The sequence below is a fragment of the Tachypleus tridentatus genome, chromosome 12, assembly GCF_004210375.1.
Source record: "Tachypleus tridentatus isolate NWPU-2018 chromosome 12, ASM421037v1, whole genome shotgun sequence".
NCBI classification, from domain to species: Eukaryota; Metazoa; Arthropoda; class Merostomata; order Xiphosura; family Limulidae; genus Tachypleus; species Tachypleus tridentatus.
The window spans coordinates 94,098,540-94,121,064 of NC_134836.1; the positions used below are offsets into that span (position 1 = coordinate 94,098,540).

General features: G+C 34.8%; 1 protein-coding gene across 1 annotated transcript; it reads left to right on the forward strand.

Annotated features, from left to right (window-relative positions):
- The first annotated feature begins 1,243 nt into the window (after positions 1-1,243).
- LOC143234032 (bone morphogenetic protein 7-like) lies at positions 1,244-21,258 on the forward strand. The gene is made up of 5 exons (XM_076471045.1): positions 1,244-1,762; positions 3,448-3,599; positions 5,438-5,594; positions 9,291-9,440; positions 17,031-21,258. Exons 1-5 carry the CDS (start codon positions 1,483-1,485, stop codon positions 17,537-17,539), a joined length of 1,248 nt encoding a protein of 415 aa, XP_076327160.1. The 5' UTR covers positions 1,244-1,482; the 3' UTR covers positions 17,540-21,258.
- The last annotated feature ends 1,267 nt before the right edge of the window (positions 21,259-22,525 follow it).

A 22,525-nucleotide genomic window follows, 5' to 3' on the forward strand; every position in this document is an offset into this window, starting at 1 on the left:
CAATATTTTCGCGGTAGTATCAAAAATTATTCTTCACGTTTGTTTGTTTTTAAATTTCGCGCAAAGCTACACGAGGGCTATCTGTGCTAGCCGTCCCTAATTTAGTAGTGTAAGAGTAGTCATCACTACCAACCACCAACTCTTGGGCTACTTTTTTACTAACGACTAGTGGGATTGACCGTCGCATTATAACGCTCCCACGGCACGAGCATGTTTAGTGTAACGAGGATTCGGACCCGCGACCCTCATATTACGAGTCGAGTGCCCTAACCACCCAGCTGGCGGAAAGTATATGTGGATCTATAACATTAAAATCTAGGGTTCTATTCCTCGTGATGTACACAGCAAATAGCGCAAATAGTTTTGCTTTAAGGAAAAATAGACACCTGCGAATTTTTGTATTTTACAATATCAGTTGCACATTATGACATTATGTATAAAATAATAGATTATAATTGGACATCACGAAGTGATTCTATGCAGCTTAGGAATTTCATTTTGGTATCATGAAACTACAGAAAAAACACGATTTATACAGTCTAGCAGTCAGCTATATTTTATTTTTTCAACTTAGGAACTAAACGTACAATACATATATTATAACAGATACGTGAAAATAACACATAAGTTACATCATTTAATTAGGCATTACCAGTTTAGTCATTAGACTTTATACCGTAAACATCTGGTTGTTTACCCTATTCTACCCCTATTCCAAATCATTAGATCAATGTTTAACTCCGATGTAGTCCTACATTTTATGAATCATAGAATATCCTGCAAGCAAGTGACTTGCATAACATAATACTAGAGTGCGCCAGACTTGGAATTTGTACGTATATGGTTCTGTTGTAGAACCTGTGAACCTTTTTTTATTGCAGGAGCAGTGGGAGAAGCTTCATGAACAAAGCATTCTGGCAATTTCTTCTCCATTTCTTATCCATCACCTCACTAATGACTGAGATGATACTGCTGGGGGTCACGCCCCACGCATCCCTCTCTATAAAGCTATCTGAGAGCTACGCGTTCCATGTCGTTTATTACTCAATTAGGAAACAGTTATCTGCCGACACAGGGAAGCTTGGCCCATCCATCGACAGAGGTGTGATGTTTTCAGTGACGTATCTTACGAACATACTCTGTTGACTAGGATGACGTCATTAGAACTACAAGCCAACAATAAAGCTGAGATTTCGTGTGCTACCCGTAGAGGGAGGATTCACAGAGAATTAGGGCTCTTCCTGCTGAAGGCAAACGTATGATTGGTCTTTAAACGCACAAGTCCTATCCAACTGAACAGTAGAGGCTTTCTCGGTGAAAGTGAAAAGAAAATATTTAGACAGTGCGTATACTACTCCACGATCTATAAAGCTCTCGGTTAGGGAACTATAAGCCAGACATCACCAAGCTACCGAACAGAAGAACACATTTAATTTTTAACTTAGCTAACAGTCGACTAGGTTCATATGCAATATTGGTACAATGGCTCCTTTAAACCTTATATATGTTGTATGTATCCTGGTGGGGGGCCTAAAGCCAATTACTTTCCTCTTACTTCAACCACTGGATACTAACAATAAACAAGAAGCCATTAACAAACTGTTTAAAATATTTGACATCAACAGTCCTGGCGAAAGAAACAGACACATGAAGCCCCCACAATACATGCTGGACTTGTATAAAAGCCAGGTATCCAGCAACGGTGATATCAAATCGTCAAACCCTTACAAAGTTAGCATAGTCCGAAGTTTTTCTGACAAAGGTAATTAATTTTTATTATTTCGTATTTCTGGATGTCCTTAAAATTTGCTAATATTATATCTTGAGCCAATTTTAACTTTACTTTGCAAAAACGGGTACTTGGTACTCTAGAAGCAAGATCTTGGAAACTTGAAAACAATGGTTTATAACTTTGGTATGTAAAAAAAATCTAAATCGTAAATTCTCTATTTCTATGACGTAGGCTTTTTAATTCACCACGCACACAGTCTATCAGGCAATAATGATTTTTTTTATCAAATGTTTCTGATGGAAAAATATTTTAGAGAGTTTTGTTGTTTTTCAACTTTGCGCAAAGCTACTCGAGAGCTATCTACGCTAGCCGTCCCTAATTTAGCAATGTAAGACTAGAAGAAAGGCAGCTAGTCATCACCACCCACCACCAGAGCTTGGGCTACTCTTTCACCAACGAATAGTGGGATTGACAGTCACATTATAACGCTCCCACAGCTGAAAGGGCGAATATGTTTGGTGCGACAGGAATTCAAACCCGTGACCTTCGGATTATGAGTCGAGCGTCTTAACCACCTGGCCATTTTAAAGAGCGATGTGCATATTAATTTCAAAATTTTAAAAACTTAAAAAGACCCTAAAAAACTCGAGTTTAGATATTAAATTCAGGTTTGACACCACCTTATATTTCCTCCTATTTACCATATTTAACTTATTAAGTTGGTTACATGACATAATAAAAAATGACAATTCGTTTTCAATAGTTTATTTTAAATTATTTACTGTTTGTAGTGTTGTCTTTATATATTTTATCTTAATGGCTAGGTAAAAAATAAATGAAAGCAAATATGTAAATATTTTAGTAAATGTCTGTAGAAATTTACTTCATAATATAATAAAATTTATTAAAATTACAATTCACTGCAGATGTTTTCTCACGTGACGTTTAGTTTGTTAGTTGTGTATTTTAAATCAGATTTGTGTAAAAATAAGAATTTGGATTTGTCTTTTTACGTCCGTCAAATCACTGCCCATAAGACATTTTTTTTCGAGACCAAAACGCTTTTCTGGGCTCGGTCAATGGCTTTTAAAATTAAACCTGGAATGCTCTTTATCTATTACTTGAAACCTAAACCGGCTTTTTGGTTTTACACCAATGCATTTATTTTATTAGCATATTAAATTATTAATTTGTGGAATTTTCGTTCAAGTATCTGTGGAAATAATTTAATAATTCGTATGTAGTATTTATTACATATGTTTCTTTGTTTTGGAATGAAATAGACACGCAGATAATCTTTGGACTAAGAGTTTGAGTTACATTTCACTGAAGTTTTATTAACCCTCAAACAGCGGGAATGTTGTAGGTAGAAGCATCAATTGATGATGGCCGTCGTTTAAGGGTTAAATAGGCTAGAAGACGGCATCATCAATTACAATAAGGATAATATGACTTTGTAAATATATATTCATTCTTTTACAAAATGCGATCTTCATTTGCTTTGCCGAAAATATTAAAATAAACTTACTATTTGCCCAATTTATTGATATACTGGTTGAGTCACACAAATTTTGAACTAAAATATTATCTCAGAAACGTTCAAAGAAATGTTTCAGCAGACGATGCAATGAACACTTTGGCAATTAGAGTTAAAGTGAAAAAAGTAAAAGTCAGCCTAAATCATTATGTTGCTATAAACATATTTTGTATTCCAGATCGGAAGCATCGTTTTCATTTTTACTTCAATATCACTGGCACCGTGCCTTCTACCGAGTCAGTTAAAAAAGCAGAATTTCACTTGTACAAGATGAAACCTAAACAGACAGTGAGAAGGAAGTCTGAGAACATGAAATTCAATTTGTTGGAGGTATGGCTAGAATAACAGGAAAGGTTCCAGTTTTTGGTGTTAGAACTATAAAAGGTTAGGTATATGCTTTGAAAGAGCCAAATAGTTTATAAAATGTTAGAAAAAACATTGACGAATCCGCGTTAACTCTTGAGACAATAGATCTGCAGAGGATGAAATCAGTCTTTCAAAAGTCCTGTAATCACCACAGGTATTTCAGATGTACAGTAACGGATATAACCATGGTGACCCACAAACGGTATACAGAATAAGTACTAGTAACTAGAAGATGATGTTATTAATTATGTAAAGTATTTCCACAGAAAAAACCACTGCAAATAAATAACGTGTACTACACACTGATGTTTTAAGTGTGAGAACTTCAACCAACTCGTTTTTCCATCTTCTAATTTTCTCAGTTTTTACAAAAGTCTGTACTTCATCATGTATGTTCGTATTCGAATGTTGTACAGGTAAAATCACGACCGTGGATATTCTATGGGTCTTTTTATCATTAAAATATCGCTACACCTCAGTTTTTGCATGTTTGGGATCATTGTCTTATTGGAAGATGAATCGTTGCCCAATAAATATAATTTATAAAGAAATGGCATGATGGATCCGAATCTTCCCGCAAACATGATGCCACCAGGTTTGTGTAGATCACTAGAACTGATCAAATGCGTTCCAAAAGTTCTGTTCGTCCCCTATCGTTGACCAATATACTATTATCTTCTATCCTATCACACAAACAGTTGTTGTTGCTTACCATACAGTTTGAACTTGTACTCACCTGCGCAAAAACAAAACATGCTGTGTGGTACAATGCTCATCTTAGTCTTTTGGTTTAGGTAGCTTTCTTTCTGCAACAACTTTCAACCTCTGACTGTCCATTGAGACTAATTAGGCTAAAATGCTACTTTTGCATACCTTCTTGAAATGTTAGCACAAGTTTTAGCATAGAGTGTTATTTACTAGCCAAACTTGACTTCTCTACCCTTTGCATGAGATATTTAAGACCTGAAATCCATAATATTATTGGTGGCCTCCTTTGCATCATGCGACATAAAATGTCTAGTATTCAAAAAGCATTTATTTATTCAGCAATTATTGCACCCTAATTTGGAATTCGCACAAAGCTACACGAGGGCTATTTGCACTGGCCGTCTTTAATTTAGCAGTGCAAGACTAGAGGGAAGGTAGCTATTCATCGCCACTCACAAGGCTACTCTTTTACTAAAAAAAGTGAGATTGACCTTTACATCATAACGTCCCCACGCCTGAAAAGGCGAGCATGTTTGGTGTGACCCTCAGATTATGAGTCAGGCCGATTGATTATTTGAAATTAAGCACAAAGCTACACAAAGGTACCCCGGGTATCGAAACCCGGTTTATAGTGGTTTGAGTTCACAGACATACCGCTGTGTTACTGGGGGGGGGGGTTAAAATTAGAAATATTTTAGCAGATAAAGATCCCAACAAACGAACATTTGTATAAATTGTTACTTATTTTTGTAATTTCATTTATCTATTAAAAAGAACTATAGTAAACCATTTATTTCAAAATATTTCCTGAGATATTGGTGTTTTTCTTTTATTTTCACATGTTATCAACGAATGTAAAACCAGTTAGAGTGAGAAAATCGTCCCTTGTTTATAGAATCACACTTTTACAAAATCCACATTATATCCTTCCTATGTATAGAGAAAACTAAACATTACTGAGATTAAAATTCATTTGCTGCTTTGACATCCAAATTCTAGTGTTGCTTGACTTTAGTCAAATCCACAATTCCCAGTTACGTTTTATAAGAAGACTGATTCACTCGTAATGTTCTATTTTGTAACTGCATGTACAGCTCCGTGTGTACCAAGTAATGCAGACTTCGAACTTGAACAAAGAAAACAACAGACTTCTGGACATTCGAAACGTCAGTACTCACACTGTGGGCTGGCAAGTATTTCATGTCAAACCTGCCATAGTGGACTGGCTGGATAACCCTAAACAAAACCTTGGTGAGTAATAGAGTATTTAGTTAACGCTCATAATATAATATTACTTTGCACGTTCAAAGTTATTCAAAATGTACAAGTTTTATTTCATTTCATTGGCAAGTGATATTTATACTTTAAAAAAACAACTAAAAGTTAAATATTTAGTTAATATATTTTTGTCGATTTCAGAACTTTCATGCATAGCTACGCCAAGGGATATCTGCGCATAACCACCCCTGTTTTTGAACTGATGGACTAGAATGAAACCAACTGGTCATACTCAACATCATTTCTTGGGCTATCCTCTGTCCGATCAAATATTAGAGTTTGACCCTCACTCTTATAAAGCGCGAATGACCACTAAGTGCAGAATGTGATATTGCGGCATCAGTATGCGAACCATATACTCTGGGACTTCTTGTTTCACTCAATAACCAATAGGTCAAGCCCGGTTATTTAAGATATAGAAGTGTTTCATAATTAACTACAAGTTTCGTTAAACGAAGTTAAGAATAATAAAGAGCACTTTGATTTGCTTCAGTTCCATTTGTTTCGTAATAGCAGTAGATATTGTGATATCTGTTGTTCAAATACATTTTGCCTGTATTTTTAACGGTATCATAATAATAGCAAAGTCCTTATTTATGACAGCTCATTTGAAAGCTCTGATTCAAGAAATTTGGGTTAGCCAGAGTAATACAAGAATCTTGGTTGAGTACATAAAAGTATTTACAGTAGCGACACCTTGAATTTTGTCTGAAGCTCTCGATCATCTGAGTTGTAACAAGTCAGTTTTGGTTTGGTTTGAATTTTACGCGAAGCTACACAAGGGCTATCTGCCCTAGCCGTACCTAATTTAGCAGTATAAGACTAGAGGGAAGGCAGCTAGTCATCACCACCCACCAACAACTCTTGGGATACTATTTTACCATCGAATAGTGGGATTGATCGTAACTTTATAACGTCCCCATGGCTAAAAAGGCGAACATGTTTGGTGTGACGGGGATACGAAACCGCAACCCTCAGAAAGATTATGAGTCGAGTGCCTTAACCACCTGACCATTCCGGGACGTAACAAATCGGATTATATGAAGTTCAAAATAACATTGTTACCAAAACTGATTAACCTGTTTTTGTTTTTCACGTATTTGGTGTTTTACATCTCATAGACTTAGTAATAATGATTTGTGTGAAAAATCTACAAATATTACTAGTTAAAAAATAAATTACTACACTACATATTCAGTATCCCAGACCATCTCTTTTTGGGGTGTAAACTCTGAAACAACTATTAACCACGACTCTTGTATGTTTAGAACTAGCTTGTTTTACAAATTAGTCCATTGAATTAGAATATAGTTCCTTCTATAGATGAAAAGATATATGATAAATTGTACCAATGTTTATCGAAATGCCCCCAACATACACACAGTGGCACAGCGGTATCTGCAGAATGCCCCCCAACATACATACAGTGGCACAGCGGTATCTGCAGATTTACTACACTAGAAATCGGGTTTTGATATCTGTGGTAAGCAGATCCCAGTCAGTCCATTGTATAGTTTTGTGTTAATTTCAAACAAACAAAAGAAACAAAACTTATCGAAATTTGTACATTAACTCAAAAATGATATAAACAACTTTTGAGAAATATCAACTTCAGATTTTAAATTGGTGATGATTTAAAATGTGATTTAAAAATAATGTACCATGTGTTTATTGTTTTTTAAACATTGTCAGGCCCGGCATGGCCAGGTAGTTAAGGCGCTTGACTCGTAATTCGAGTGTCGTTGGTTCGAATTCCCATCACACCAAACATGCTCGTTCTTTCAGCCGTGGGGGCGTTATAATGTTACAATCGATCCAATTAGTCGTTGGTAAAAGAGTAATCCAAGAGTTTGGAGGTGGGTGGTGATGACTAGCTGCCTTCCCTCTAGTCTTACACTGCTAAATTAGGTGAGGCTAGCGCAGATAGCTCTCGTGTAGCTTTGTGCGAAAGTTAAAAACAAACAAACAAAAATTTTAACTACACTGCATATAATAATAAAAGAGAAAGTTATAATTTGTAACATTTCAGCTATAACAAGGCAAATCCCAAGTGATTAATGATTCAGACTACGGTTATAAACGAACATTGAACAGGTGATGCTTTACACACATTCATAGTCACGACATTTCACTTTAATACAGATTATAGTCAAACAAAAGTAACCTGGATGGATACCTAAAGCTGTAGTATCAATAAATTTATGAAGTATTCTCGACCATTTATCTGATAATGTTGTTTTTAGGGACTTTTTAATGTTCGATGTCACTTCACTAGGCACTTGGCTTTATCAAAGAGCATGCTGTACTTATTAGATGAGATTGAACTCTGATGAACGCTTAAACCGGTCTATTTGGCTATTTCTCTTGTATTGGACGTGTCGTATAGTATATCATGACATATCTGTCGAAATAATATTGTTAAATATGTCGCTCGTCTTCTGGGCACATTTTTGGCACCATTGAATACGAGCTGTTTGGTGCCTTGGTGTTAGCAGAATACACTTTATTTCATTTCACTTCAGGTTAACCTTATAAAGTTTGTTCCTAATCGTTTATATACAGAGATTTAGTATCTAGATGTGGCACCAGATGTCTAATTCTGTCTCGGAGAAAGTAAAAAAACAATCAGTCATTTCTGGTGAGTGACTCAGATTCGATAAATGGTGGTCGTCTCTGAGTTATAAATGATTGTCTGTCTTGTGAAAATGTTCGAACAATTCTGCTAATAACATAAAAGCGCTTCCATTTTCTTTTCAAACAACACCCTGAGACAATTCTAGACAACTTGCGACACCCTGCTGTTAACATCCAGTTTCCATTTGTCCACTGGTCTTTCCTAAAAGTAAAACAACCAAATCAGCCCTAAGGAACACCTTTAACTTTGTGTTTGTTTTTAAAGTAGCAACAAAGACAAGATTCTGTAATCCAACTATTTATATAGCATAAGGTAAACGACTTATCATTTGTCTTTCAGATCACATGAGTAAATATTAGAAACTGGAGCTACAAAATAACGAACTGAAAAATATGTTTGACAGTATCTCACAACAGTTGCTTTGAGTTATTTAGTTTTATTTTAGTACAATATTACAGAGTTTGTTATCTGCGCTATAACCAAAGCGGGTATCTAACCCCGAATTGTAGCGTTATAAAACAAGTCCAGCACTGAGTCACTGGAGGTACTGTGTTGTCATAATACACATATTGCATGATCTGCTTACACTTTAATTAATTGAGTTGTGCAGTTAATTTGCTTTATTATGTTGTTTCTATAATAATTGCATTTTGTAATAAAAACTTCATAGTTAAGTCATATTATACCTCAGTAATTTGATGTATTTCTTTCCATTTAGCTGAAATATTTGATTTTATAATTTTTGAATTATTTTCTCCAAGCGTCAAAAATCTATATTTTTGAACGTATCGTGTTTAACTTTTATTCTGCGGTCTGTTAAATTTTAACGTGATACATGTGTTACCTTTTAAGATTTAGAACTCAGTAAATGTGGCTTGCTTGATATTTGTGATGTAGAAAACTCGTTTGTTGTAAAAGTGGATATATTTAAATCTTTATTGCATTACGGTCAAACTGTCTAAACGTGTATTTTTCTCTTAGTGTTAAAAGTTGGGATAAAACTTTAAAAGTTTTTTTTTCATTGCTGGTTTCAGGTCTTATTATCACAGCTCGGACAATTCCTGGTAACAAAACAAAAAAAGGTATTATACGTTTCGCTAAACATCATAATCAACACGTCAATAAACAACCAATTCTGGTTCTTTTCAATGAAGAAAAAACAGCAAAGCAGAGTTCATTTCCTGGTAAGTATCTGCAATCTGAATAATTGCTAAATTAGATTAGGTGAAGTGGTGATAACACCGTAACACCGTCTTTCAAGTACAATATTTGCAATATAAAACAAACAACACAATATTCGGTACTCATTGCGACCAATGCACTAAAAATTTCGTGTGTTTTTTCCACCAGGAACCTTGAACAACTAACTTAGTTATAGCAACTAACAATTAATACCGTCTAAAGTCCCCAACTGGTCGTGAAGTTAGTTGATTTGTGGGATTTCGAATAGCGACACTGGTCAAACCTAAGTCGAACGTCAGCTGATGAGATGTGTGTGCGTGTTTTTTTATAGCAAAGCCACATCAGGCCATCTGCTGAGTCTACCAAGGGGAATCGAATCCTTGATTTTAGCATTATAAGTCCGTAGACTTACCACTGTACCAGCTGAGGACAACAATCTAAGTTATTTGGAATTACATTCTTTGGCAAGGAAAATTATTTTGCATTTAACCTCTCCCCTCTAAAACGCGTAGCAAAAAAAATAATTAAAAACTCAACTAGAATACATTTCGTTTTAATATTCTGAATGCCAATATAAAGTGGTCGAGTGCAAAAGGATAGTTTGTCCAACTATAGATCAGAAGGTTCATGGTTCGCGTTCCATTACCGAAAAAAATTATGTTTAGTGGTTTGAGACAATTATAAAAATGAAGATCGAATCACGTGATTCAATTAGAGTGTCCTGATAGTTTGACGGCGAGTGCTATTGATTAGATGACCGACCTTCTTCTAGTATATCAGTTCCAAATCGCCCCCCGCTAGTACAGCGGCAAGTCTACGGATTTACAACGCTAAAATCAGGGTTTCGATTCCTCTCGGTGGGCTCAGCAGATAGACAGACGTGGCTTTGCTATAAGAAAAAACACGCAAACAGTTCCAAATTAGGTACAGCTGGTGCAGATGTCCCTTTTTTGGTTTTCACGAATTTCCGAATAAATCAAACAGTATTTACGGTGCTGTTGTTCAATATATACAAACGTAGAAAAACCTTTTTCTTGGAAAATATTCATAAAGACGGAACAAATCAGTGAATAAATAAAACTTCCGTAGTGTCCCAAGTATATCAGAATACTTTTTGTTAGTTTAACAACATGAAAAATTACTGATCAACTCAAAATAATATTGTTTTGTTTCTTACCCCATGTTTCAGCGAACGCGTTTTTCAAGGGTCTTTGTACATCACCTATGATAAAATTGATTTCATATTATAGAAACCGAAACAATATACTTGTGAAATGATATAATAAAACGATCCTTGAAGCGTGTTAAAAGTATTGTTAATAAGTTATAATCACTCGTCATAATAATAAATTCAAATGATAAGATAAAAACAATTTTTACACAGAATGATGCTCACCAGAGGCACAGTGGTATGACTGCGGCCTTATACCGCTAGAAACCGGATTTCGATATTTGTGGTAGGCAAAACACAGATAGCCTTTGTGTATCTTTGTACGAGTACTTACTTAACCAGAAGCCCAGCATGGCCAGGTGGTTAGGACGCTCTACTCTATATCCGAGGGTCGCGGTTTCAATTTTCCGTTACACCAAACATGCTCGCCCTTTCAGACGTGGGGGTATTATAATGTGACAGTCAATTCCTCTATTCATTGGTGAAAGAGTAGCCTAAGAGCTAATGATCAGTGATGAAGACTAGCTGTCGCTGCCTTCCTCCTAGACTTTCGCTGTTAACTTAGGGACAATGGTAGAATAAATGATCATAGTCTCTTAAAGTCTGGATGTAATAAGGTGTCTCGTTAATTAGTCCATATGAATTGATGTAACGTTCAGATGTGCCATATTTATGATTAAGTTTGTTCAGCATGTTACCTAAGGAATAAAAATACTGAAAGTTTTTTTAACATACTTTAAATAACCCACAAACGTTTCTTTACAAAATCTTAGCAAATTAATTTCTTGTTTCTGAGTCCGTTTAGTATCGAAAATGTTATTTCAACATAATACTGTTTGTTTAATCATTTTTACCCAAAGCTACACATAAGTTTATCTACATTAGCCGTATCTGATATGGAACTAAAAGACTAGAGGCGAGATATTTAGTGAATTACACCCACAGCCAACTTTTGGGTCGCTCTTGCTTGGCCAACTTGTGGAATTCATCCGTCAATTTTATAACACACCCACAGCCCCAGTATGCGAAGCGCTCTTTTATTTTTCGGCAGTGAATCACGAATCATAGATTACTAGATCTAAGCTCAAGGAGCCACCCACGAGGCTAAACCCGACCAGTTCAACCTAATAATACAATGAACAGAAGATAATTTGACGGCATAGTTTAAATGTTATAGGTGTCTTATGCTGGTAAAGTTCGTGAATTAAAGAAGTAAGGTATGCTTCTCAGTAGTTCAAAATAAGAGCTATATCTCGATTTCTTCGGATGTAAAATAACATACGAATTATATTACTAAATATAATATTTAATATATTTAGTTCTCATTATGTGAAATATATAAAATTTTAAGTGACCCAACATTCTTGGTGCATTTGAATACACTCTCAGCTGATACGGCCCCGCTCATTCAAACTCACTTTTTAAAGCATTATAAGTGAAACAACATTCAGTAAAATAAAAAAAAACAACAGCACTAATATATCTTTTCGCATTTTAGGACGTCGCGGTTAATTTAATTCGTCTTAAATTTATGTATTTATGATAAACGAATATTAACTAAACACATTAGTAATTTTATTAGGTTTGATTTTTTTTTTAATTCGCACAAAGCTACTCGAGGGCTATCTGTGCTAGCCGTCCCTAATTTAGCAGTGTGAGACTAGAGGGAAGGCAGCTAGTCATCATTATCCACCGCCGACTCTTGGGCTACTCTTTTACCAACGAATAATGTGATTGGCCGTCACATTATAACGTCCCCACGGCTCAAAGGACGAGCATGTTTGGTGCCACCGGGATTCGAACCCGCGACCCTCGGATTACGAGTCGAACGCCTTAACACCCTTGGCCATGCCGGGCCATTTAATTGATTGATAAAATGTTTTCATGATCTTCAAAGAAAGTGATACCAATGATTGCGTTATGTGTATATGTATATATTATAAATAAAATGCTAGTGTTTAGTATGCGGGGATTTTTTTTTTAATTTCGCGCAAAGTTACACAATTTAGTAGAGTGAAACTAGAGGAAAGGCAGCTGAATATCATCACCCACCGCCAAGTCTTGGGCTACTCTTGCCAACCAATAGTGGGATTGACTAACACTTAAAACGCCCCCCACGGGTGAAAGAGTGAGCATGTTTGGTGTGACGGGGAATCGAACCCGCGACCCTCGAATTACTAGTCGTGCGCCTTAACCACCTGGCCATGCCAGGCCCGTATGCGGGGATAAGCCGAGAAAAAATATGGGCGCTACTTTCAATTTATTACTCTATAACGCCTACAAATAACTGCTAAAGTTAAGTTATAGCCATATACGAGCACCTACTTGCCATTATCGAGTGTATCACAGCTTGTAACATTCAGAATATCATTGAAAAGTGCTACTAAAATGAAGAACTTGAAACTAGCCAAAGTTTTCAGCTTTCTTTCTTAGATTTCCCATGCTAGACGAAGAAAGCTTGAAGTTTTCGGAATGGCTTTATACGACCAAAAGTAATTTTAGTAGCATTTGAGAACAAGCTATCACTATGCATGATAGTGATTAGCACGAAGGGATGGGACAAAAGTGGCTGCTGATAGTGCTGAGCACGAAGGGATGGGACAAAAATGGCTGCTGATAGTGCTGAGCACGAAGGGATGGGACAAAAATGGCTGCTGATAGTGCTGAGCACGAAGGGATGGGACAAAAATGGCTGCTGATAGTGCTGAGCACGAAGGGATGGGACAAAAATGGCTGCTGATAGTGCTGAGCGCGAAGGGATGGGACAAAAATGGCTGCTGATAGTGCTGAGCACGAAGGGATGGGACAAAAATGGCTGCCTCATTGAATCTATTACTCTACGATGCTTACAACTAACTGTTAAAGTTGAGTTATAGCTTTATTTAGGTAACTAATTGCCCTTATCGAGTGTTTCACAGTTTGAATAAAGATAATATTACTCTGTTCTCTTACCACATGTATTTGTGTGGGGAAATAATATAAAAATATTACTACTTAGCAGTGAATTCAGTTTATAAATCTATATTATTCACAACTATTTTATGATAACGACCGTTTGTGACAGAAACATGATACCTGCCAAAACAATTTCAGGAGAACTAAATAAATAAAGAATAATCTAAATTAAAGTTCAAGGTACCAAAGTAACCAGGTAGTTATGCAACTGACAGATCTGTGTAAACGTTATTGATGCTTGAACTCAAAAAAGTTTTTTATATATCGGATTACTTTTCTTCAAATATTCAATGGTGCCGAGACTGGCACCTGTGTGTGTATATGTAATATCATATTTCAGGGCCTGAGATCTGTATGTTGTCTTCTTTACTAATCGACATGACCCTAACATGTGGTGAAGTCGATTGTATGCACATGCAGTGAGTTGAGGTGAAGTTGTAAAGCTGTTTTGTTGTTGTTGTTTTTTTAATTTCGCGCAAAGCTACACGAGGGCTATCTGTGCTAGCCGTCCGTAATTTAGCAGTGTAAGACTAGAGGGAAGTTAGCTTGTCATCACCACTCACCGTCAACCCTCGGGTAACTATTTTACCAACAAATAGTGGGATTTTCCGTCATATTATAACGCCCCACGGCTGAAAGGGCGAGCATATTGTAAGGCGAATGCTCTGTTATTATCCTATCATATAGTGATAGCAATGTTAAAGAGGTAAGGATGAATACACAAAACCATACAAAAATCACTGCATAAGTAGCCAGTAAGTACTGAGTCAATCTTACAAGTTTCTATTTGTTAGCAACTGAAAGGCTGTATCGCACTGTTCAGCTTAAATGACTTTATTCAAACCTAAATTCATGCAGCTGACTGGAATTCAGTATTTAGTTGTAAATAAAAGATATTCTTGGAAATATTTAGCTACTTATGTAGTAATTTTTGTATGATGTTGTGTATTTGTGTTCTTCTATACATTTTGAAATTGTCCCCCCTACACCATAATTTAGCCTTCCATTAATCAGTGATGTCGAGAAACCCACTTGTTGAGAAATTTATATGGAAAACGGCTCGTTTGGGTTGAGAAAATATTTTACATAGAAGAGCGAACCACGTTCACTTTTTTTGTGAACCTGACGATGACCGAAGAAGGTCGAAACGTTGTTCGCTCTTCTATGTAAAATATTTTCTCAACCCAAACGAGCCGTTTTTGCATATAAAAATAAGCCTTGCATTGTTTGTAATATGTGCATAATTAACATTCCATTCCTTCAAAACATATTAGACTTTATTTTGAGAAGAAATATAAAATGAAATAAAATGAAAAGAATCCAAATACCCTCTCCGAAATAATATGGAGAACGTAGCGATTATCTGCGTATCATATATTAGCAGTCATGTAACTTTTGTTTGATCTCTAAATTCCAAATTCGGACATTTTAGCCGAATCTGTTTGCATTCCTGTGCGCCATCTATTATTTTCCACTTAAACTTCAAAATTTGATAATTTGTTTTTTTTATTTCTGCAAATATGCAATGCTTTTGCATGTAGAATATTCTTATGAAGCTTAAGAATTAAGATTTTTTGTGTTTTGTGAAATTCAAATAGAGATATTGTAAACATTTGATTTCAAATTCTCATGAAAGAACACTGCACCAAGTCTGCGAATCAGGGATACATATTTGGTGATTTGACTTTCCAAACAACTATTTTTGGTGGCTGGTTTCTTAGTTATTTGATGTTTTGGTTTATTCATACAAATATTATCTTGTTATAATGTTTTCATTTTAAAGTTGATGTTTTATTTTGTAGAGACTTACATCTATATCTTTTTAAAATATACTTGACAATGTGTGTTTTCTTATTGCAAAGCCACATTGAGCTCTCTGCTAAGCCCACCGAGGGGAATCGAACCCCTGATCTTAGCGTTGTAAATCCGTAGATTTACCGCTGTTCCAACGGAGAGAATTCTTAACACACAGACAATTTATTATGTTATTTACTAGCATAATTAATGTTATATGGTGTGTGCATCAATATATTTTGCCTTGAAATGTTTCTAGTTATTGAGGTTCCCTCGCAGTACGCTTAATCTTGATTGGCCGGTAAGTCTGCGCTAAAAATGAAGTTTCGATACCCGTGATAGGCACAGCACAGATTGCTCATTTTGTAGCTTTGTGTTTAACTACAACCAAACTCCTCACAGTAGTTTAATACGAAAGAGTGTTACTTAGCTGGTTGATGAAACCATAAAACTTATCTCTTAAGAATTTCCCACGTATATAATTTTTGCCGATTTCACAGAATGAGTCTCAAGATTTGAAGTACAAAGGCTAACTCGGTTAAAACTTCTGGATTTGAAACTAAATTAGAAAGTTACAAGAATAATCGGAACTATTAGAAAATCATTAACAAAATAATTCAGATCATTTGTGGGTAAAAATGGAATTTGTCGTACAGGGATGATGACACAAATATGGCAGCACTATTGTTGTAAAATCAACACAGAAGCTTTTTAAAAACAATTACTACTCATGGTGTTACAAAACTTAGGTATAGAATATCTTATTATATGTCGTATATCACGATACAGTGATTCATTTTTGTTTGTCTTAGTTGGAAAGATGCAAGGATACAAAGTATTTTGGCCTTACACAATGTAAGCCTTACAATTATTTCCCTTGGTGTTATCCAGCCCGTGTTAAAGGAGCTATATTTACATTATTGTGTGAGTTGTTTATATGCAGAATCCTGCAGAATTTTTATTCTTCAGGTAATTCACACAGTCATATTAAAACACTTGTTATTAATTTGGGTATACAACGAAGAATTGTGACAAAATTCAACTGATCTATGAACATGAAAAGCAATATTTGAATTTTTTCTTTTATACAAAACTTTGTTTGTGGAGTTAAAAGTCTCTTAGTGCTTAATTATGTTACTTTCAAAAATTTATTGGCGTGCACAACTGTGTTTTTCTTTCGTCTTTACCCTATTATTTTAAAAATCATGTGGTCATTACTTTCTCTACATCAGCCTCCAGGGACACAGCGGAATGTCTTCTGACTTATACCGCTAAAAACTGGATTTCTATACCACTGGTAGACATACCACACATAAACCTTTGTATATCTTTGTGGTAAATAAGAAACAATAATATATTCTTTACATCAACTTAATAAAATACTCCAAGTATTCTAAGTCTCAACCTACACCTTATCAGATTGCCAATACTCCTCTTCTATGGTTCCATTATTCAAACAAGAATACAGCAAAGAAAATTCTAAAAAGCACAAAAGCACAGTGTTTTTGAGGTTAGCAATGATGAATTATATTTTCTGTAATAAAATATTGCTTAATATGCGTAACTAATACATTATAATCTAAAAATGGATATAAATAATTTTAAAGAAAAAATAACTTTTGCCAACAAACTGTAATAATAATAATAATATATATATACACGTATATTTCAGATTTCAAAAGTTATGACTTTCATGGAACGCCCAAACACAATCTTTTCCCAAGTAATTATCACGATTTGGTTCCTAGTCTTGGTCATAGTATGGACTCTCAGGAAAGTAAAGATTTCATAGCAAGAACCAGAAGATCAACAGAAAACCAAGAATATCTGTTTAATGAGACCTCAACAGCTACTAACCAGTCCTTAGGTTGCAATCGTTTTGAGATGTACGTGAACTTTGAGCAAATCGGTTGGTCAGATTGGATCATCTTTCCAAAAGGCTACAGCGCTTTCTACTGTAAAGGTGGTTGTGATTTTCCTCTTGGTCAAAATGAATACCCTTCTAATCACGCCACAGTTCAGAGCATTGTTAACACGTTGAACTTAATTGATGGTGTGCCCAAACCTTCTTGTGTGCCTAATAAATTGAGTCCTTTTCTATTGCTATACCAAGACGATGGAGGCAACTTTGTGCTCAGACAGTACTCTAACATGGTGGCAGAGAGTTGTGGCTGCCATTGAAGTCCTAAAAGAGAACTCAGTTAGTTGATTTACTAGAATTGCAACTGGTCAATTTCAGCAAGCAACTGACAGGTCTTATGTTTAAGTGAACAGAACCAACTGTGTCTAGAGCTCTCGTTTCTCATTCCTCTGGTAGCTAGGCTTGCAAAATCACACTTGGACAAATAGGTTGGTATATGTTCTTCAAGTAATTCGCCTACGACTGAGAGATTTATTGATTTCAAGTCATCTCGGCTTGTCAAAACTATAAGTAAATGATATGAGTTGATAGTGATACTGGTTTGTAAGTTAAACCTCAACTCATAGTCCTTCTCAAATTAAAACAACTTATTTTGTTTTTAAAACATAAAATTTACTTAAAACTGTAAATAGCAAATCAACTGTCACAAACATTTTTGTTTTGGCATGCGTAAGAAAATTGTTTTGTAGAACGCATTAGTATAATATACTTAAAACAGTTCGTTTGCCATCGCAAAATTTTAAAAGTTAATTTTAAGGGTACAATCGAGTGAAATAATTTTAAATAGCTTACCCATTTACCAAAATTTAATATCAAAATTAAGTTTAAAAGAATATCTAAGGAAACATATTACCATCCTTTATGTCGTTAACTCTCCTGTTAACAATACATTAAACGAACATATGTGGTTACAATAAATTAGATATGCCTCTTTTGGTTGTTTTGGGTGATATAATATATCTGAAATTTGCAGAAAAGCCACAAAAGGCTAATGATTAATTTTTAATTAATTATTGCAAAGCGTGGAACAAATTGTTCTCATCTCCGTAAACATGTGACTTAATTCAAAATATGTTTATAAGTAATGTATGTATCTCTGTTTGATAGTCCAAGGGCTTACGTGTTTGCTAAACAAATTTGTGTCTAACCTAAAGCACCTATAAATATTTCTTTGTAATCAGCATTTTATGACCTTGTACTAATTTTAACCCTTTCTAACAAGCAAATTTATCGTCCTTTACGCAGCTTTGTTTGTGATAACCAATATAAGCCAGAAATAAAGCAATTTTAAAGTTAAGCTATCGAGAATAAACACGCTCTTATGTTTTTCATAAACTTTGCCTGTTTAACACTGTACCAAGCCTTATCAAGGCGCTTTGGTCCCACTCTGGTACAGCGGCAAGTCTTCGGACTTACAAAGCTAGAAACAGGGCTCGATTTCCCTCGGAGAACACAACAAGTGTGGCTTTACTATAAGAAAGCACACACATATTCAAATAGCTTTGATGCTAAATAGCTGCAGTGTTTTGTAACGAAACTATACTTTTTGAACATCTTTCTAAGGCTAATTTATCCAAACATTTTATTATTGAACAATCCCTAATCGTCACACGCCGATATTTAATCGTGTGTAAGCTAATCATTTTTATCTACCACAAGGATAAGATTTTCATTTGCACATTGAACTAATAAGACTTCGGAAGAGTAAGTTGGATTGGAAGTGGAAGAACCAATACCAGGCCTAGCTCTGTTACTAGCAAAATTAAAAAACAAATAAACTGGAATTGCAGAATGGTACAACTGAAATGTAGAATATTAATAAATAGATTTTATTTCGTCGGAAACTATATGTGAAACCTATACAATTCTATGAATAACAAATAACGTGTAGTTAGGTAAAATTAGTATTCGAAAACATGTTACCATACACCGAAATAGGACAACTCATTTGTTCTATAACATTCTTTAAACCATGGTATATTAGATGTGTTCATTATTTCGTTATACGGTTCTTTTTCCCTTTTAAAAAAATTACAATTTATTATAGACTTTTTAACATGATGTTATTAATAGATCAAAATTGATTCCAATAAAAACCAAATATAAAACATTAACCATGATCTTCTAACTTCAAGCTACAACGATGACACTATTTGTACATATATATAATAAGTTTTGGTTTGGTTTGAATTTCGCGCAAAGCTACTCGAGAGCTATCTGCGCTAGCCGTCCCTAATTTAGCAGTGTAAGACTAGAGGAAAGGCAGCTAGTCATCACCTTCCATCGCCAACTCTTGGACTACTTTTTTATCAACGTTGTAGTGGGATTGACTGTTACATTATAAGGCTCCACAGGCGAAAGGGCGAGTATCTTTGGTGTAACGGGGATTCGAACCCGCCACCCTCGGATTACTAGTCATATATAATAGGAATCACAGTGTGCACCTACTAAAGATATTAAACAAGAAAATGTCGCTTATCTACAAGTTATAAATAAAATCAATCCTTGATGAACATGGTATCACCTCAGCTCTGAGGCATCAGGTACGCTAGCAGTTATGCACTGAGTAATTTTTAACTTATTCGAAAATAAAATAATTAAGTACAGAAACTTTCTAAAATCGATATAATATGTATAAAACATTTTTTAAAATATTTATCTTGTTTAATTAGATCTTATGAATGCAACTGGACAGTTGTGCAGTTTATAAGTACAAGCGTTAGCGCAACAGATTTTGTTATTATAAACCAGATATTTCAAGAGTGGTTGAACTTATTATTCTAAACAACATTAATGACTACTTGCCCCCCAGTGACACAGCGGTAAGTCTACAAATGTACAACGCTACAAACCGGGTTTCGATGCCCATGGTGAGCAGAATACAGATAGCTTACTGTGTAACTTTGTGCTTAATTACAAAGAACAAATACCTTCTTTATTATCGGTAGATAACAAAACAAGCTGCTCATCAGATAGCAGGAGGTACACAAACATATTTGCCAATTTTTTTTCCTGGTGATTCCCAATTGACTACTCGACTCGTGATCCTAAGATTGCAGGTTCGATATCTGAACTACTGTTGGGATAATTTATCCAACTTTGTTGCACAAAGATACTCGCATATAACTTGAAACATATTTTTATTTCATTTTCTTTTAATTATACGCTTCCTTTAAGTAACATGTAAGCGCAAATGAGCTCCAATCGAAAGTGTAAAGTTCTTGTGAGTGAAAGATAATTGTTCAAAGTGTACAGTTTTTATCGTGTTTATTTTTTTTTAACTTTTAACTACATGATCTCATAATATTTCTGTTCTAAATTTTTGATCATGAATTTTTTTTTGGCACAAATTATGCACAAAGTAATCTATTGCCGAGATTTTCCTTGCTGGTTGAAAGTAGCAGATCGATAGCTGAATTACATTTCATCGCCTAATATGAATATAAGCCCTAAAATCCCATTACTCAATTGCATAAAACGTAAAAGTACCGTGGAGATTCATTCCAGTGGTATTGAGTTGATTACTTTGTTCATAGCTATGTAAAATTCTTTAGTATTGTAACCAAACAAACTACAAAAAAAAACAAACCATAAAACTTTACATACTAGGAATAAGATTTTCTGTTTTATAGTACGGTAAAAATTAAACTCTCTTCTTACCGTATCAGCGATTTAATAATATTTAATTATCATTACATGTTTGTTAAATTCAAAACTCACCCATTATTTTTGTAAGGGATTTAGGTGTAGATTTAGCAAAAAATCAAAAAAGATAAAAGTTGTGCAAAATTTATGGACTATTTTACAGATTGCTATCAGAAAGTATATGTGTGTCCAAGTGGCCTAAAGTATTTTTTGTTTGTATAAATATATATATCATCACAACAATGTTGCGAAATTAAAAGCTTATGTAAACCAGTTCCTATGGTTGAATGAAAAATATTACAGTTGCATAAACACTACTAAAAAAACTTCAAAGTACACACCAATGTATGAAAATAGAAAAAAATATATCTTATAATAATAAAATACATTCTTGTATAAGTGAAAATAAAATAATGACGTGGTAATAAAAAATAAAATACTTTTTTAAAATTTAATCGAAATAACTGAAAACAAAATTCATTATAAGAAAAAGAAAGTTAGACATTTTTGTGATTGTGTTAATTAGTCGTTTTTTTGTATTCATGATTTTGAAGATTTAAAGGAAAAAGATAGAGCCGATTCAAAACAGTAGTCATCTCATTTCTGAGGTTTATTGCATCTGCGTTACAAACAAAATTTTTTCATAATGTGTTAGTTTCATTCTTAAACACAAATTAATTATTTTGAATAATATCTGTATATCTTATTCAAAATACGCTAAAGCTCTCGTTAAGTTAATTATTTGAAATAAAAGCAATTCTTGACTTAACCAAAAATGTGTCGGTAATTCTGCGAAAATGAAAATCGAATCCAAGCTTATCTTCAGCAATGTACAAATGTATTACTCTTTAGATACCATTTTTGCCTAGGTTTGTGTCGTCTGTTTTAAATTGTTGATATATCTGATACATAACTGATACATGGAATATCAGTTCACGTGTTTGTATTTAATATAATGAGAAGAATAGCTTTAGAAGTTATCACCAAGTTAACCACGCTACTTTTACAGTGAGACTAACGTTCAGGGTAAAATTCGATCTATAGTTCTTGATGTACCAAAATCTTGCAGCTCTCTATCCTCACTCTTTGGCTGTAGTGAAACTGTAGTAATGGATATTTACTACAGCAGCAAAAGTTTGACATTCTGGAGAGGATATCTCTGAGAAATAACCATTCTCTCAGACAGTCGTCAACCCTCAATATTGAATTCCTTTTATTGGTTGTTAGTCTTTCTACTTGGCCCGGCATGGCCAAGCATGTTAAGGCGTGCGAATCGTAATCTGAGGGTCGCGGGTTCGCATCCCCATCGAGCCAAACATGCTCGCTCTTTCAGCCGTGGGGGCGTTATAATGTTACGGTCAATCCCATTATTCGTTGGTAAAAGAATAGCCCAAGAGTTGGCGGTGGGTAGTGATGACTAGCTGCCTTTTCTCTAGTCTTACACTGCTAAATTAGGGACGGCTAGCACAGATAGCTTTCGAGTAGCTTTGTGCAAAATTCAAGAACAAACAAAACAAAAACAAATCTTTCTACTTGTGGAAGATGTGTATTCTCCTTTAAATACATTTAAATCTAACCTAAACAAAAGTTCACAAAAGAAC

What these genes read in the sequence shown, in the direction of transcription:
- LOC143234032 (XM_076471045.1), top strand. Translation starts at nt 1,483, where the DNA reads ATGGCTCCTTTAAACCTTATATATGTTGTATGTATCCTGGTGGGGGGC. An exon ending in CCGAAGTTTTTCTGACAAAG is followed by an intron (nt 1,763 to 3,447) that starts GTAATTAATTTT and finishes TTTGTATTCCAG; the next exon opens with ATCGGAAGCATCGTTTTCAT. An exon ending in AAAGCAGAGTTCATTTCCTG is followed by an intron (nt 9,441 to 17,030) that starts GTAAGTATCTGC and finishes CGTATATTTCAG; the next exon opens with ATTTCAAAAGTTATGACTTT.